Source organism: Oncorhynchus masou, chromosome 18 (genome assembly GCF_036934945.1).
Source record: "Oncorhynchus masou masou isolate Uvic2021 chromosome 18, UVic_Omas_1.1, whole genome shotgun sequence".
NCBI lineage: Eukaryota > Metazoa > Chordata > Actinopteri > Salmoniformes > Salmonidae > Oncorhynchus > Oncorhynchus masou.
The window spans coordinates 44,893,974-44,912,476 of NC_088229.1; the positions used below are offsets into that span (position 1 = coordinate 44,893,974).

General features: G+C 42.3%; 2 protein-coding genes across 4 annotated transcripts in view; one reads left to right on the forward strand and one right to left on the reverse strand.

Annotated features, from left to right (window-relative positions):
* Positions 1-5,447, forward strand: part of LOC135504686 (glutamate receptor-interacting protein 2-like) — a 62,673-nt gene extending 57,226 nt beyond the window's left edge. Inside the window, exon 24 of the mRNA XM_064923476.1 lies at positions 1-5,447. Coding sequence (XP_064779548.1) covers positions 1-225 — 225 coding nt within the window. The 3' untranslated portion in view covers positions 226-5,447.
* LOC135504683 (sodium- and chloride-dependent taurine transporter-like) overlaps positions 5,068-18,503 on the reverse strand; it is a 25,903-nt gene continuing 12,467 nt past the window's right edge. For all 3 annotated transcript variants that reach the window (XM_064923467.1, XM_064923468.1, XM_064923469.1), the window contains 9 exons: positions 17,778-17,912; positions 16,844-16,947; positions 16,574-16,698; positions 14,912-15,024; positions 12,327-12,464; positions 11,568-11,670; positions 8,034-8,134; positions 7,679-7,849; positions 5,068-7,403 (listed from right to left, as the gene is read on the reverse strand). In XM_064923467.1, coding sequence (XP_064779539.1) covers positions 7,248-7,403; positions 7,679-7,849; positions 8,034-8,134; positions 11,568-11,670; positions 12,327-12,464; positions 14,912-15,024; positions 16,574-16,698; positions 16,844-16,947; positions 17,778-17,912 — 1,146 coding nt within the window. In that variant the 3' untranslated portion in view covers positions 5,068-7,247. The remainder of the gene's footprint in view (positions 7,404-7,678; positions 7,850-8,033; positions 8,135-11,567; positions 11,671-12,326; positions 12,465-14,911; positions 15,025-16,573; positions 16,699-16,843; positions 16,948-17,777; positions 17,913-18,503) is intronic.

Here is an 18,503-nt window from a genome sequence, read left to right on the forward strand (position 1 = left end):
GTGAACAGAGCGAGGACCAGAGACTTTGACTGCTTCCTGACTATTTCTCTCATCACTGAAGCAGGAGACAGCTTGGACCTGGTCATCAGCAGAAACTCCCTGGCACAGGCAGATACGGGGCCACCTCAGGACTGCGAGGACCCTTCTGACTCCCTGTTAAGCTTTCTACATTATAGGACCAATAGTATCGCCCTGACAAAGGTCCAAGGGGGAGGTAATGGATAATAGCGCGTTCAAATGGTGTTACACATTATACCATGTGACATGTAGGCACTGCACGTCTCACACCCTGGTTTTGTTTTGTTATATATCTTGTACATACACAAAGAATCACATTCAGATGTGAGAATACATGTGTATGTGAATAAACACCCTTTCAGTCACTAATTCACACTCCCAGACACATACATTTGCTGTGATCAATGTTAGTCAGTGTATTCATGTGATCTAGAGCAGAGAAGGCTCAGTCAGGCTTCTGGGGCTGTTCAGGCAGAACCACATGTAGTTACGTAACAGCTTCTGACTCAGCCTGCTCAACTCTACAGAAATCCCAGAGAAACAAACACACACTTCCCTCTCAGAGAAGGTGTGTTCGGGATACAGCACCACCACAGTGTTTTTAGTTTTTGTTCAACAAAAAGAAAAGTGAAATGTGTGTAATTGTGACCCTCTGTGACCTCTTGCTGGGGAATGGTGGAGTTGCACGTACACACACATTTGACACACGAACGTGCGCACATGTGGGTGTTGGAGGAGTCCAGGCATGCTGTGCTGGACTATTATTTTAGCCATGTCTTGGCTGGCTGCCCTTTCCTTCCCTTCAGCCCGGCCCGACCTGGCCAGCCAGCTCCCCTCACTGTTAGCGCCACAGAAATAGGTAGAATGCTAAGCTGGCGTTCACTGTTACTTGCCAAGTATTGCAGACATTTCTATTTTAGATACCCCACACTCTGTCCTAAAGTCTGAAGTGTTTGTGAAAATTGATTTGGGTCCAAGTTTGATGGCCGTCACGTGAGGACAAATACTTACCAAGGCCTTTTATTATCACACCTTCATTGTTGCCGAAGGTTTCTTTCTCTTGTTACATTTCTCACACCATGTTATTAGCTACTGGGTAGACTGAGCAGGCATTTGTCATTCATTACTTTTTGGCATCAGCGTTTTTGTTTCAAGGTTCTTGTCAATGGTTTTACCTAATCAAGTTCACTATATTTCTGAAACCAAACCACTCACCGTTTTTGCTTGTATGCACTAGTCGGTCACCTAAATCAGATCCATATACTGGAATTGACGGGCTTTATCACTCAATGTTTAAATATATTGTACAACTAATGGTGATAATGCCACATTCTTTGTTTTGAAAAGCTGTGTTTCACACTCTAAAGGAGTGTTCCTTGTCATTAGAACATAGTATTCTGATTATGTTCCGGGAGCTCACTTTTCTCCTACACCTATTTTAACATTCTACCCTCAATATCAGCATATCTTGTGAGGCCAGGCGTTTTTCCTGACTAGAAAAACCTCTTGGCCCTAGTCCTATGCAAACATGTTTCAGAAGGCATTACACCAGAGGTACTTACAGTACAGTATCAACTCTCAGGTGTACAGTATCAACTCTCAGGTGTACAGTGGTTTCTCTACAAAAACCCTCTTAAGTGAATCACATCCCCTGACAAATGTGGAACGAAATACCTTTCAGTTGAGATGATGAATGATTTCATTTTAACCTTTTAAACCCATTTTAATGTATCTGTTGTGTTTTAGCCCTCAACACTCCATAGGGTATGGACTTTGATTAGAGTATTTTACCCAGCTTCCATGGCTGTCTCTCCCATCATAGTAAGCATAAACATGTAGCTATAGGATTTAATGTCCCACCCATAGAAAGCTTGCGTTGTTCACAAGGGGGAATTTTAAAGCTTTTCTCTGCTGAACAATTGCCATCTCTGTCCTGCTCAATCAGACAGAACCTTCTCCAGAGCTGTTCCTATTTTCTCATGACATGATGTTTTTATAAAGCTCTTACGCAACACGTCTCGCCCTGGCCTGCTTACCAAGTTGCCTCAGTGGAAATACGATTTGTTTCATGTCATGTAATGTCTGGGGAAGAGATGTGAGATTGCAGAATCATGCTGTCCCGTTCAGGACTCAACTCACTGCTTTTTAATCCTCCGAGAGGAAACATGTTTTAAGAATGTTTTTATGTTGTTCTCAAACTGTCATACATTTGATACAGATGCCTGTTTTTGGTTCTATTGTTTTTATTTGAACTGACGTTCTGCATGTGTGGTTTTGTATGTAAGATGTGACTTAGTGCACTGTTTTCTGTACAGTTCCTCTGTTTACATTGTCCCCCAGCTGCATCCAAGCATAGCTATTTAAGTGGAGGGGGGGGGGGGGCTGAAGGAAATTGGTTTGTAAGATGTTATTGGATTCTTTAGTGAGAGATGTATTTCCTGCTTTTTATGAAAATAAGGATCTGAGGACTGGGGTGTCTTTTTTCTTTCTTGAATTCTTCTATGATAGCCATTTATCTTTGCCCAGTCTACCTTTGGACATTAAGCAAAGGAAGGTTTGCAGAAAGAACATGTCCTGAAACATTTGGTTAAATCATGATTTCATGCATATTTCTACCAAGAAAGACCTTGCTCCAGCCAGATTTGGCCAGCCTCCCCTAACACTGTTGATCCCAGGTAACAAGCTGGCCATAAATCTACAATGGTCTCAGTCCCGCCACCCTTACTTCTCTGTAGATGTGACCATCACGTCTTTGTGGGTGAGGTCTCAACATGGTTTTCACCTGCCTAGAAGGGACACCTAAGATCATTTACCAGAAATGTCAATGCAGGTTTGTCAAACTAATGTATTATATTATATTTCCTCGCTGTTAAAAGTTAGTCCTCTATCCATCGATTTCAAAAATGTTGATGCGCCCTGACTTTCTTGATTTCATTTTGATGACATTTAGCAAGCTGGATAGAGTAAAGAGACTACACAATAGGTCTGTTTTTTTAACTAACTACTTGTGGGACGGATTGAAAAGACTATCTTTGACACCCCTGTGTCAATATAAGGCCGGAGCAAGGGGGCAAAGGAATATTCAAGCTCAAATAATTATCATTGGCTATTTTGGGGGGTGGAGTGCAAGTTGTATTGTGATTCGTTGAGGCAGCACTTGCTCAACAAAACAGTATTGATAATGTAGGTGACGGGAAGATGAGCAGTGATGCTATATTCCTTTCAGTATTAATCAGGTATTAGATTACTCAAGGTAACTCATCACATGTGCATAGTGCACTGAACAAATTCCACTAAACACACATGTTCCTGCGATGGTGACAGGGTCTGAGTTTTCGCCAACACCAGAGGGGCTTCTCAACTGTTCAATGTCTCTGTCTGCCATTCCAAGGTGTCACCTTATACCTTTTTAAGGTGACGCTTAATGTCCATTTTGGCTAAAACTCCGTGGATTAATCTAATGGAGGCACAGCATCTCTGTTTCTAATCTGTTGGAAGTAAAATTTCAGTTTGTGACAAAACAAGCGAGTATAGTGTTGAGTCATTGTACCATCTAAACCACTGTGAAATATATTTTCCATAACCAAACATATTGTGTTTGAAGCTGTTAAAAGTAAAAGATGGAAAACCCATACTTAAGGACGGGAAGCATAGAAATAGTGGACATAGAACAGATCTATCGCTTCTTAGACTTGCTTTCAATGAGAATGATATCTATAACACATTTCTATGTGAATTTGGTTGGGTCGCCCCAAAAGTTACATATTGCAGCTTTAACTAACTCAGAGAAATGTATGGTCAGAGTTGTCACATCCTATAGCCCATGAGTCCATTTTACTGTTGTCGCAAGGCGTAAGTGGTCTGTGAGTTGTCATTTTGATTGGGTGTGTGAATACAGTTTTTTCACATTTGGGTGTCAGCATTATGGGCAATAGTATTTTATTCACTCTGTGATTGCTAAAATTAAGTATTAGTCTACTATTCACACCAACATTATTTAGATAATTTCACAAGCTACACTTTTATTGTGTGGTTATTTAAGCCTCCTTATTTTAATGCACTCGTTTTAAGTCACAGTCTATGTAAATATGGGGTATATTATGAATAAGGATGAATGTAGAAAATACCTTGTATCATGTTGGAAGTGAATGTGTGTAGTCACATGAAAAGATATTACAGTTTACCATATAATACTACATTACTATCAAATTGTGGTACACTGTATAAAACTATACTACACACTATCCCTCGATCATGTGTAGTACTTACTGTATAATTTTGTAGTATACTGTAGAATACTATAGTAAATACTGCTGTAAAGTCCAAAAGCTCTACCATTTTTTAACTATTGTAAATACTACAGTATTTAATATACCCTGCCCATTCCCCTTGCCCATATCCAAATTTGGCCACCCATAGGTGGGTATACATGGTAAGTATAGACCCGTACATGTTATTCGAAAGAGCAGAAGCTCTTTAACTATTGATATCCTTCCCAGTCCTACCTACATACAGGCTATGGAAAATGTGCTATTTTAGTTTCCTCAAGGAGAAAGCCTGCGCTTCTATGTCAAAGATAATAAAAACAAAAAGCAATAGTAAATACTACATTAGTGTTAGCAAAAACACTACAGTAAATACCACAATAAACTGCATTCTGCAAAAACACCACAGTAAATACTACAGTATACTGTATTCAGCAAAGACACTACAGTATATATTACAGTGTACTACAATCTGCAAAAACACCACATTAATTACAATAGTATATTTTACAGTTTTTTTTACTACAATATATATACTATAGTTAAATATAACTTCTACAGTAAATACTACAGTATTCACTGTAGTGTTTTTGCAAAAATTAGTCTTTTGTAAAGTCTGCAAAAACACTACAGTGAATACTATGGTATACCATAATATACTATAGTATTATTTTTTTTTTGGGGGGGGGGTATACTGACTGTAGCTGTCTTTATGAGTAAGAAGCCGGCCAGTAGGCCCTTAAATGCTCTCACAGAACAAATGAATAATTCACTCCAAGACATGTAAAGAAAAAATCTGTTTATTTTCAATCCAGGAAGAGATGGTGCAAGGTGCATCTCAAAGGGGGGTGGATGTTAGACAAAAAAATACACTTGATTTTCCAACAGGTATTACATTTTTTTCTGGACAAGGAATTTGGTTGACCAAGCACTGTGGATGCTCATGTACGTGCTTTGGGTTAAGGAATCTCACTTTCACTTTAGATGTTCAAATGTATGTTGGTCACATATCATGTTTAGTATTTTTACATCTGTTTTCAAACTGAAATAATTTGAGTGGGAAAGGCCATTTTATTTTATGAATATTGCATACTACAAATTTCATTCAGGGTCATCACATTAAATGTGAATTGTTGACTGTATTCAGAAGAAATAGGTCATCAGTGACAGTGTTCATATGCTGTACAGTATAAAATGGTTAATACAAAAAGGCATACGTGATTCACAAACAAGTAAAATACTAAAATACAATTGAGTCTGATGGAAATGTTGTATGATACAGTTATTTACTGACCGTTACTGCTATTAAAATGAGATCACTGGAGAAATAACTATTATTTCAAAACATTCTTGAAATCATTTTGTCAAGGTAATTTTTTTGGCCTCCAATTAAATGATGGTTCTCACAACTATTGCAGGTTTAGGCATAGAGAGACAGAATGGTGCATGGCAATGTTCCACCTTTATTTTATAGTTATAGCAAGTGAGTGAGAGTATAATGCTCATGTTTGAACGGATAGATACAGTGCCTTGCGAAAGTATTCGGCCCCTTGAACTTTGCGACCTTTTGCCACAGCTGTAATCGCAGCAAAAGGTGGCGCTACAAAGTATTAACTTAAGGGGGATGAATAATTTTGCACGCCCAATTTTTCAGTTTTTGATTTGTTAAAAAAGTTTGAAATATCCAATAAATGTCATTCCACTTCATGATTGTGTCCCACTTGTTGTTGATTCTTCACAAAAAATTACAGTTTTATATCTTTATGTTTGAAGCCTGAAATGTGGCAAAAGGTCGCAAAGTTCAAGGGGGCCGAATACTTTCGCAAGGCACTGTATGAACAACATCACAAAGGTGTGAAGCTATAATGTGTTTCTTTTGAAATGAATGTTGCAAATGTAACTGCAGGTTCTTGTGACAATTTTCGTAACAGATAAAATAACGGTGAAACTTAACGTTGCAAAGTGCAAAAAGAGGTTTCAATAAATGCACCGGGACTGACTGTGATGGTCTTAGGCAATGTACAAATACTCTTAAAATGCTTCATCCCTTTTCTCCTTCACTTCCTCACCTCCCTCCTAGGAACACCTTATCCTTCCGGGAACATTTTGTACAGTATTTGGCCATAAGGACTTACCTATGAACTACTATATCTACATAGCATTTTACATTTATATTTGAGTCATTTAGGTCTTATCCAGAGCGCCTTACTGGAGCAATTAGAGTTAAGTGCCTTGCTTGAGGGCACGCCGAGAGATTTTTCACTTAGTCAGCTCAGGGATTTGAGCCAACAACCTTTTGGTTAATGGCCCAACGCTTGTTCAGCCTAGGTGTTACAGATGGCTACTCTACCAGCAGGTGTGAGTGGCTGGCGTCCGCCGCTTGCGCAAAGAAGGTTCATTCAGTTGCATCTCACAACAAATGGCGTCGACAGCAGATTGCAAATGACCTCAGACAAGGATACTGCCACAATAATGTAAGGATATTATCTTAATAGTTTGCTACCTAACATGTTACACGATTAGTTACACATTCAGTTTACTGTATTTCTGTTGAGTGAAAATGTTCCACAATCAACAGAAAGGTAGTTAACATAGAACTATGTTCTTTGTCAAAATACTGCCCAAACTGACATCGCCAACAAAAACGGTAACAACAACAATATGATAAAAAATTACCAAGATAAAAAACAACCCAACAGCAATATATACAGTGTGTGTATATATATATGTGTGTATATATATATATATATATATATATATATATATATATATATATATATATATATATATATATATATATATATATATAACTCTCTTAATCATCATCATAGAAACCAAACCAGAATATTCCTAGTGCGGATATATAGAACAATGTAAACCTGGTTCTACCACTATCAAAGTTAGCATATAAATGATAATAACGTAGACAGCACGCCAATCAGTAGTTCCTCTCACAGAGAGTGCTCACATCATTGTTTCTACAATGGTGTGGGTGGGCTTGTTCAGGATGTTGTCCCCATTGGGGTTCAGAGGCTGGGTAAGCTCGCTGCCCTTCATGCTGTACTCTTTGGGGCGAGAACTCGCACCTCCCTTTACTGGGGCCGCCACTGCCTTAATCCTCTGTGGGGTGTAGAGGAGAATGTCAAATGACCCACATGACATGACAATAATGCAACGATATGAAGCCACTTTGTAGAAGTCCTTGTACCATGCCATAAAATCACATTACATGGTATACTGCATCATGTAGATGGCTTATATCATGTGTGCAATATAATACAAGTTATTCAATTGCATACTGCATGCCATTACCACAATGCTGCACTTCCTTTCAGGCAGATTTTGTATTCATACAACTAGGAGCTATCTAGCATAATTTGTTTGTGTCTGCGTACCTCTATAAGCGGTCCGTCGGACTGGAGGATCTTGATGACCATTACCATGGGGATGCAGATCATGGAGGCAAGGGCCAGAGACCAGCCCAGGCCAATAGACCAGTCTGGGTACTCATACACCTTGTTATAGGTCAGGGGCTTGTATTTCACCAAAGAGAAGATAAAGCAACCCTGGGAACAACAAGAAAAATGGTTTAGGAGATGATTACTTATTTCACAGTACATCTTCACTCTGATCCAAGAGGTTCCTCATGTTTTCAAAACGACAGCACAACAGTGTTGGGCTGTTTAACACTTTGTAACAGTGGAAGGCTGTTGAACACACAGTAACAGTGTTGGGCTGTTGAATACTCACCGCACAGAGGACGGGAGTGATAAATGTCCAGCTCCATTTCATCCACGGGTTAGGTCGGTAGCCAATCATGTCTTCAATTGCATCATAGAAATTATCAGCACCTGTCAACAATACAGAAGAACATACTTGTTGTTAGAGACACACTCCTAGTCTCCTATACAGTAAAGTTAACCATCATATAAGACCTGTGCTTTTTCTCAAGGTAAAACAGGGTGACATCTCACTATCAACTATAAACAGAATCAGTATCTATCTCTAGACCATGGGAAGAGCTACGGATGTGACGCCATCATAACCTCTATAAACACCCTCATCTACCCATTGGTTGTTCCATGAAGTCATATGGCATGAACAATCTCTCTTTAGCTTACTGTTAACCGTTACAAAACAATTATTTACAAAACCAGCATGCTTGCTCTCTTAATAACAGCAACGTCCATCACAGTGCTACTAACAACACCTCTAGAAAATGCATGTGGGTTGCTGTTCCTGTTCACCTCTTCATTATAAAGGTGGCATAGTTCTTAATTTGTCTTCAATAGAAGTCCATAGAAGCCAATGGGTGTTACGCCCTGGCCTTAGTATTTTGTGTTTTCTTTATTATTTTTGGTCTGGCCAGGGCGTGACATGGGTATTTATGTGGTGTGTTTTGTCTAGTTTTTTTTGTAGGTTATGGGATTGTGGTGTAGTATAGTAGTCTAGGAAAGTCTATGGTTGCCTGGAGTGGTTCTCAATCAGAGGCAGGTGTTTATCGTTGTCTCTGATTGGGAACCATATTTAGGCAGCCATATTCTTTGAGTGTTTCGTGGGTGATATTTCCTGCCTCTGTGTTTGCTTGCATCAGATAGGGCTGTTTCGGTTTTTCACGTTACGTTTAGTGTTTTTGTATGGTTCATTATTATCTTTATTAAAGATGTATCAAGATAACCACGCTGCATTTTGGTCCTCCTCTCTTACGACGGAAGAAAACCTTAACAGATTCACCCAACTACAACAGGACCAAGCGGCGTGGTGACAGGCTGCAGCAGCAGGAGCAGCGCAAGGAGGAATGGACATGGGAGGCCGTTTTGGACGGCAAGGGTTGTTACACTTGGGAGGAGATCCTGGCTGGAAAAGATCGCCTCCCATGGGAACAGGTGGAGGCACTTAGGAGAGCAGAGGCAGCCGGAGAGAGTACATACCAGCTCCTCGTATCGGCCGGGCTAGAGTGGGCATCGAGCCAAGTGTCATGAAGCCGGCTCTACGCATCTGGTCTCCAGTGCGTCTCTTTGGGCCGGCTTACATGGCACCAACCTTGCGAACGGTGTCCCCGGTTCGCCTGCATAGCCCAGTGCGGGCTATTCCACCTCGCCGCACTGGCAGGGCGACCGGGAGCATTCAACCAGGTAATGTTGGGCAGGCTCGGTGCTCAAGAGCTCCAGTGCGCCTGCACCGTCCGGTCTATCCAGTACCAACTCCACGCATCAGCCCTCTGGTGGCAGCTCCCCGTACCAGGCTTCCTGTGCTTGTCCTCGGCCCAGTACCACCAGTGCCAGCACCACGCACCAGGCCTACAGTGCACCTCGCCTGTCCAGCGCTGCTGGAGTCTCCCGCCTGTTCAGCGCTGCCGGAGTCTCCCGCTTGTCCAGCGCTGCCAGAGCTTTTCTCCTGTCCGGCGCTGCTGGAGTCTCCCGCCTGTTCAGCGCTGCCGGAGTCTCCCGCCTGTTCAGTGCTGCCAGAGCTGCCAGTCTGCAAGGAGCCACCAGAGCTGCCAGTCTGCAAGGAGCCGCCAGAGCTGCCGGTCTGCAAGGAGCCGCCAGAGCTGCCGGTCTGCAAGGAGCCGCCAGAGCCGCAGGTCTGCATGGAGCCGCCAGTCTGCATGGAGCCGCCAGAGCCGCCAGTCTGCATGGAGCCGCCAGAGCCGCCAGTCTGCATGGAGCCGCCAGAGCCGCCAGTCTGCATGGAGCCGCCAGAGCCGCCAGTCTGCATGGAGCCGCCAGAGCCGCCAGTCAGCATGGAGCCGCCAGAGCCGCCAGTCAGCATGGAGCCGCCAGAGCCGCCAGTCAGCATGGAGCCGCCAGAGCCGCCAGTCAGCATGGAGCCGCCAGAGCCGCCAGTCAGCATGGAGCCGCCAGAGCCGCCAGTCAGCATGGAGCCGCCAGAGCCGCCAGTCAGCATGGAGCAGCCAGAGCCGCCAGTCCGCCAGGATCCGCCAGATCCGCCATTCTGCCAGGATCCGCCAGTCTGCCAGGATCCGCCAGTCTGCCAGGATCCGCCAGAGCTGCCAGTCTGCCAGGATCCGCCAGAGCCGCCAGTCTGCCAGGATCCGCCATTCAGCCAGGATCCGCCAGTCAGCCAGGATCCGCCAGAGCCGCCATTCAGCCAGGATCCGCCATTCAGCCAGGATCCGCCAGTCAGCCAGGATCTGCCAGAGCCGTCAGTCAGCCAGGATCCGACAGATCCGCCAGTCAGCCAGGATCCGCCAGAGCCACCAGTCTGCCAGGATCCGCTAGATCCGCAGTCTGCCAGGATCCGCCAGTCTGCCAGGATCCGCCAGAGCCGCCAGTCAGCCAGGATCCGCCAGAGCCGTCAGTCAGCCAGGATCTGCCAGAACCACCAGTCAGCCAGGATGTGCCAGAGCCATCAACCTGCCTGAGCTTCCTCTCAGTCCCGAGCTGCCCCTCAGTCCCGAGCTGCCCCTCAGTCCCGAGCTGTTCCTCAGTCCGGAGCTGCCCCTCAGTCCAGTGGGGTCCTTTGTTTGGGTTACTAGGCCAAGGTCGGCGGCAAGGGTCGCCAATCTAAGGACGCGGAGTAAACGGACTAAGACTGTGTTGGAGTGGGGTCCACGTCCCGCGCCAGAGCCGCCACCGTGGACAGACACCCACCCGGACCCTGCCCTATGGGTTTAGGTGTGCGACCGGGTGTCCGCACCTTGGGGGGGAGGGGGTACTGTCACGCCCTGGCCTTAGTATTTTGTGTTTTCTTTATTATTTTGGTCAGGCCAGGGTGTGACATGGGTATTTATGTGGTGTGTTTTATCTAGGTTTTTTTGTAGGTTATGGGATTGTGGTGTAGTATAGTAGTCTAGGAAAGTCTATGGTTGCCTGGAGTGGTTCTCAATCAGAGGCAGGTGTTTATCGTTGTCTCTGATTGGGAACCATATTTAGGCAGCCATATTCTTTGAGTGTTTCGTGGGTGATTGTTCCTGTCTCTGTGTTTATTTGCACCAGATAGGGCTGTTTCAGTTTTTCACGTTACGTTTAGTGTTTTTGTATTGTTCGTTATTATCTTTATTAAAGATGTATCGTGATAACCATGCTGCATTTTGGTCCTCCTCTCTTACGACGGAAGAAAACCTTAACAGTGGGACATATGTGGAAGCCAATTCAAGTGTTTTATGATAAGCATGAAAAGGAACAGAAAGGGTATTGTGTACTCCAAGCGAGGTCATAACTCATGCATTGTTGCTGTTTTCCCCTTTAAAAACAGACTCCTAACGTTCGTTCCTAAATGTAGGCTAAACACTTTATTTGGCAAAAAAAGGTACAAACTTACCATAAATCCAGGCAACGGCAATACATTCAAAGAATGCAACCCACAAAAGGCACACACCACTGGCTGCATAGTAATCAAAGAGCTGAAACACATACATGCCACCCTGAAAAGAAAGCAGATAGCAAAAGTTAGTTTCCTGAAAGACTGAGAGAGATGGGATTGGACGTGGATAGGAAAAAGGGGTTGATACATAAGAATGCGGGCACTGGGCCAATGAAAGGAGAGTTCCCCCCCACAAAAAAATATGGTAATAAATAATACAAATATTGAGCTAAATTGTACAGTATGCTCAATAAAAATAATATGGAAAATAATATGAATTTATACTAATACAATTGCTCAGAGAAAGAGATTTTGTTCAACAAGTAAGTAAAAAAGATAGGGTTCAAAATGATTGACACCCCTGTTTTCAATAATCTAGCACCCTCCCCTGCTAGGAAAACGACACCAATATTATTGATTTATTACGTAAACAAAATCTCTTTCTCTGAGCAATTGTATTAGTGTATAATAATATTATTTGCCCATTTTTTTTTAGCATACAATATAACTCAGTATTTTAATTATTTATTTTATACAGTAGTTTTTGTTCATCTTTATCAAGGGTGACACTAATTATGGACCTGTTGCTGTAGGTGAACTTACTTTCATTACAATGGTCCCAGAAATTATAGTATGTCAAGTTGTAATACAATAATTGTAAGGTAAGAACAACATGTAGTGCATAAAGTTACACTGGAGTGCTGTTAGTGTACTTACTTTTGTTACCATGGTGAGTCCCAGAAGATAGCTTATGCAACACATCACAGCTATAAAGATCTCACGGCGGTAACCAATCCTTAGGACGGATGGATACAGATCCACCAGGGAGGTGATCTGTCCTTCCACTTCCACAAACTGGGGAGACATAAAGAAAGCCATTAACCATAGTGTCCTACCAGAACGCTGATGTCCATTACCATTATAATTGGTATTGCTTTTAGACCTTATTGCACAAACATGAATGCTAAATACATTATAAAGTAACAGCCTACACTCAGTTGGCCAGTTTTTTAGGTACACCACCCCGTTCACGAAAATGGATCACTTCTACAGACAGTGACTCACAGGACCGGGGCTTTCTATATAAACCAGGCAGACAGGCATTCAGTTACTGTTCGATTGAACATTAGAATGGGCAACTTTGAGCATGGTATCATCATCGATGCCAGGCATGCTGGTTCCAGTATCTCAGAAATGGCCGGTCTCCTGGGCTTTTCACGCACGACAGTGTCTAGGGTTTACTGACAATGGTGCGTCAAACAAAAAACATCCAGTCAGCGGCAGTCCTGTGGGCGAAAACAGCTTGGTGATGAGAGGTCAAATGAGAATTGCTAGAATTGTGCAAGTGGGACAAAAACATGCAAATAATAGCGCAGTACAACAGTGGTGTGCAGAACATCAACTCTGCGGAAGGGTAGCCTAGTGGTTAGCGTGGACTTTTAACCGAAAGGTTGCAAGTTCAAATCCCCAAGCTAATAAGGTACAAATCTGTTGTTCTGCCCCTGAACAGGCAGTTAACCCACTGTTCCTAGGCCATCATTGGAAATAAGTATTTGTTCTTAACTGACTTGCCTAGTTAATAAAGGTTACATTTTTAAATTTTTTAAAGAACGCACAACTCATCAGTCCTTGTCACGGATGGGCTATTGCAGCAGACGACCACACCGGGTTCCACTCCTATCAGCTAAAATAAAAAAGCTGCAACTACAGTGGACAATTGAGGAGTGGAAAAACATTGCCTCATTCAAAGAATCCTGGTTCCTGTTGCATCATGCTGATGGCAGAGAAGTCCAGAGTCCATGGCCCCATCCTGCCTGTTGTCAATGGTACAGGCTGGTGGCGGTGGTGTAATGGTGTGGGGAATGTTTTCCTGGCACAGGTTTGGTCCCTTGACACCAATTGAGCAACGTTTCCATGCCCTGAAGAATTCAGGCTGTTCTCTGTTCTGTAGGCAAAGTGGAGTCCAACCCGGTACTAGATGGGTGTACCTAATAAACTGTCAATCGAGCACATACTGTATGAGCATGTACACAGGTTCCAAATATGGAAGAATGCCTGAAATGTGGGACCAATTTCACTTCTCAGTGGTCTGTTGAAAGTTGAATAAAAAGGCAAAGTCTGCCTCCATACATGGACTTCTTTTTCCTGAAATCACTGATTCCACTCAAGAATCACTGCTGTCTCTGTTGTGCAATAATGAGACATTTTATACAAGGCTCCTCTTGGGAACACTGGCTGGGCCAGCCAATTGGCTATTTCATGCAAAACAACAGTCTCACTCTCTATCTATCTCTCTATCTATCTATTCTTCACGGAAACCCTTTCCATTTCGGGCTGATCCAGTTATAATGCCATTGGCTGAATAATTTATGGACAGTGCTGTTGTTGTTGTGGAAATGTATCTGGAGTAAACCTTGTTATTTAGTTAAGCATTTTTTTCTCCAGCATTTTTCTCTCCACATCCTTTAACAAGCCCTCTCCTCATAACTATGGCATGCACATAAGAGCCATGAAACAATACTGTATTCAGCACCACTAATCTGCGTAAAATGTGTGGTCAAGAATTATGCCCACTCCCACTGATCTGCTTGCCAATGGAAATAACTGTACTTGAAGCATAAGTATTTGGTGTTTGGCTGAGATGTCATTGGCCACGAGGAGGACCGAGTTAGCAGAAAGTAAAATTACACTTGAAAGCAGGAAATGTGATAGTGAGAGAACCCCACTGATGCCTCCCTGGCCTCGCCTCCGTTCGTCTTAGTCAACACCTCGGGAGTCTGGGCTGCAATGGACACCCCAAGAGAAAGCTATGAGACTAAACTGTTTGGTTCTATCTATTCAATTATTCCCAGAAATGTATTTATTACTGGTTCACAATCTTCTACAAAAACAATTTACTATTTATGTTCAAGCCTTTAAGATGTAACAACTGTTTTGACATGTTTTGAACTGTTTTCCACTCTGGGTTGCTTTTCTTTTCTGGATTTTGTATCTTATTATAAGTTCACTGTAATATCCAGAATTCTCAACTGTTTTCCCTTTAAGAACTGTAACTCAGTAAAATCTTTGAAATTGTTGCTTGTTGCCTTTATATTTTTGTTCAGTATACTTTACACTACTGTATGTGTTCCTACTACCTACATATTTACATTGTAACTACATAGGCATAGTGTAGATACACTAACTACATAGTGTAAGTACAGTGTTGATATATATTGTTACAAGGTCATTGAAACTAGAGACATGTACCAAGTACTGTGTTACCAATAGAAATGTATACTAGTTATTGCTTTAGCACTGACCTGACTGTCGAGGCCTAGTAGCAGAAGCATGATGAAGAATAGGATGGCCCAGAACGTGGGCATGGGCATCATGGACACAGCCTTAGGGTAAGCAATGAAGGCCAGGCCAGGACCTAGAGGTGTGAAGAGAGGGCAGGGGGGAGAGACGGAGAAGAGAATGAACCAACCCATCTAATTTGAGCTTGGACGGTATGAGGGCGGTAAAAACGTTAAACTAAACACATTCAAATAGTAATGTTACATTTACAGTACTGGAAGAGACTAAGTGATAAACCTTTCTGTATGCTTTATGTTTGTCTTATGTAAGGACTGGATTGGTAGGTGGAGGAACTATCCATTAGGTATCTGCTACTGATCATATGCTGTGTGTGACTCTAGCATCCTGCATTAGTTTACAAGCTAAACAAATATTGTCAAAGCAGGTAGAGGTTTGCTCAAAAGCTAATTCAACAGGATTTCAAGGGCACTTGAACATATACAAAATGACAGAAAACTCAACTCAATAAACTATCATTAAATCTTGCCAAATCCATTCAGGCAGAATAACATAATGAACTTTTGCACAGATTCGTTAAATTATTATTTACTGTTATCAACAACAATTTACATTTAGTGTAACATTTTTGCAAATGTGACCTATTCTCTAAGTTATTTTTCAATACTTTTCCAATAAATATGCATGCATTATAGCATTTAAAAAAACATTGATCTACCATTTATTTTCTTTCATTCCAATTGACATAAACATAGCTATAACAGTCACAGTACAATAAACTCCTCTATCCACAATAATTAAAGGAGCAGTACATGGAAACAGGTTCTCTCTAAACCAGGTTGTTGTTTAGCAACACTGAACTGAACAGAGCGGGCATGCTTAAAGAAGATGCATCTCCTTCGAAATCCACGTGGAATATAATATCATGCTGGGCTAGCTAGAGTCCAGGGATCCACAGCTCATTACAGTAAAGTACTTAACATACAGTTACGTTACAATACTTAGCACATTTGTTTTCAACAACTATTTCACTGGTGGTGAGCACTGGTCATTATAACACAAATTATAACAATTACCAATTTTATTGGACCAGAATGCCCAAGATTGTCTAATTTTGGCTTACTGCACATTACAACAACTCCTCTAGACAATGTCTTAATTCAATGAATTCACACTTGCCACACTTGCCACATCTATTGATAATATTGATCTTTCTTTTTTTAAATTGTGCCATTCTATATCATTACATCGTATAAAATGTAATTATATAGAATGGCATGATTTAAAAAAAATTTGAACACTAATATCATAAATAGATTTTAAACCCTAGAGTGGAACATTGGCCCACCTGGTGCCTTTGAGCCGAGGTGGCTGTGGATGGTAGAGTACAGCTGTGATTATAAGTATGGTTGATTAGAGTGGCTCTTTATTTAACCCAGCTTTCCATGGTTCAGCAGTAGCTCAGACACACGGCACAACACTCAACCAGGGCCAAATTCACTGTGGAAAACACATCATATAAAAAGCAACACGTCTCTTTCTTTCAGGCCTTTATTCAAGGAGTATGCAATTGCCGATACCTCTACATTTCAGCATTGTCGTTCATTGCCGTTTCAGCAGTGCCCAACATCACTGCTATGTTCACTGTTGACCTTTGACCCTCGTACCTGACTCTGCCACATCGGCAATGTCCACCCCTTGCTCTTGTGCCATGAAGCCCAGGACGGAAAATATTGCGAAGCCAGACACAAAACTGGTACCGCTGTTCAGGCCTCCCAGCAGCAAACAGTCCCTATGTCACACATATGTCATGGAGGATGTTAATTTACACAGACGGAACCGAAGTTCCCATTTTTTTTCTTAACCAACCGCCTTTGGCACGAGTTGATCTCACTACTACTACAGCCGTCCCCCATCCCCATGACAACGAAACTCACCTGTAGCAGTTGTATTTGTACTTGTTGTAGCTCCCCAGTGACGTCATAGCCCCCAGACAGATGGCGTAAGAGAAGAATATCTGGGTTCCCGCGTCAATCCACACCTGAGGCGGCAACAGCAACAACATGACGCCAGTCTGTTCAGTTCACCATTCATCATACACTTCTGGTCACTTGGTTGGCAACCTTTTTCATCTTTGCTGGGACATAATTGGGTTAGATTAACCTAATGTGATGAGATTTGACATTTAATGTGATAAAGCATTTTATTATTACTTACTCTGTTTAATTGAATGCAAAACTAACTAAGCTTCTAAGTCTAAGACAAATAGCTACTTGATTAAACATGTTGCGATCGCAAATACAATTTTGGGGAATAAAAAGGAACATTTACTTCAAAACTGAACAGCCTATTGTTATAACATCGGAAATCAAAAAGAACACGTGGGATGCCATGCTGCAAATCTAATTTTTCCAACAAAAGTAACTTAGCTTTTGGCGCCGAGAATGTAATAAAAAACATCCCAAAAGCACATGAAGTTGCAAAATGATTGTCATTGAACTTTTCAGGTCTGACAGGCATAGTTAGTCACGTCAATCCAGAGGAGGGAGCTAATTGAATTATGCCATAAACCTGGATGATTGGCGAGTTCTAGCGGGTCTTGCATTGTGAACACATGTTCTCTCAATTATAGCACCACTAATAACTCAACCAGACTTAAGACCTAACAAAGGCTGTGGACTGGTTCCTTTTACGCAGTCTAGATGACTTTGCGATGTAGAGATATCAGTAAGAGGCCCTTGATGGACGTGTACGTAAACAGATATGCATTGATGTGGGATAAGGTCATTAGGGGTAGGCGGAGGGGACTGTACGGAGACAGTAAAGATGGGTAGAGGGGTGGGAATTAGGATTCTGGGTTCTGGCTCCTACCTCTGGGTCCTGTAGGCGGGTCATGTTGGGGTAGAGATAGAATTTGATCCCTTCGGATGCCCCTGGCAGAGTCACTCCACGCACCAGCAGCACGATAAGCATGACAAAAGGGAAAGTTGCTGTGATATACACCACCTAGAAAAAAACAGATAAAGACAGGTAGAGACATATTAGCTGATGTCAAGGTTCCATGATGCAATGGGACAGAGATAGTTCCATCCGCTGATGTAAAGGTTCCGTAATGGAATGGATCTTGGAGAAGATGCTTTAGGTAGACGTTGCCCCCAACTACAGATCTACTATCCCCCATCAATCAGGTGATGAAAGGTGATATCTGATCCTCAGTCTGTGGTTAGTTTAGGGGTAACTTCTACACACTCCATAGTGCAGCCTTTACAACAACAAAAATACACATGTGGTTTATAGGATTTTCACAGTCAGACATGGTTTTCAGACATGTGTGAAGTTGCTAATGTACATTTTTCACACAGTTTCCCCTCATTACATTTTTTGTGACATTTCTTTTTCCTCATGTTTCTTTTCACCATTCCCAGCTATCTCTGGTCTCCCATCCAGGGACCAACCAGTATTGACCCTGCTTAGCTTCAAAGGCAAACCAGCAGTAGGATGCAGGGTGCTATGTTGCTGGAATGGGCCAAAAAGTTGCAACTGGAAAAAAGGCAGCCAAAGCAAAGGCCAAGGTAACAGAAAAGAGTGATGTGTTTT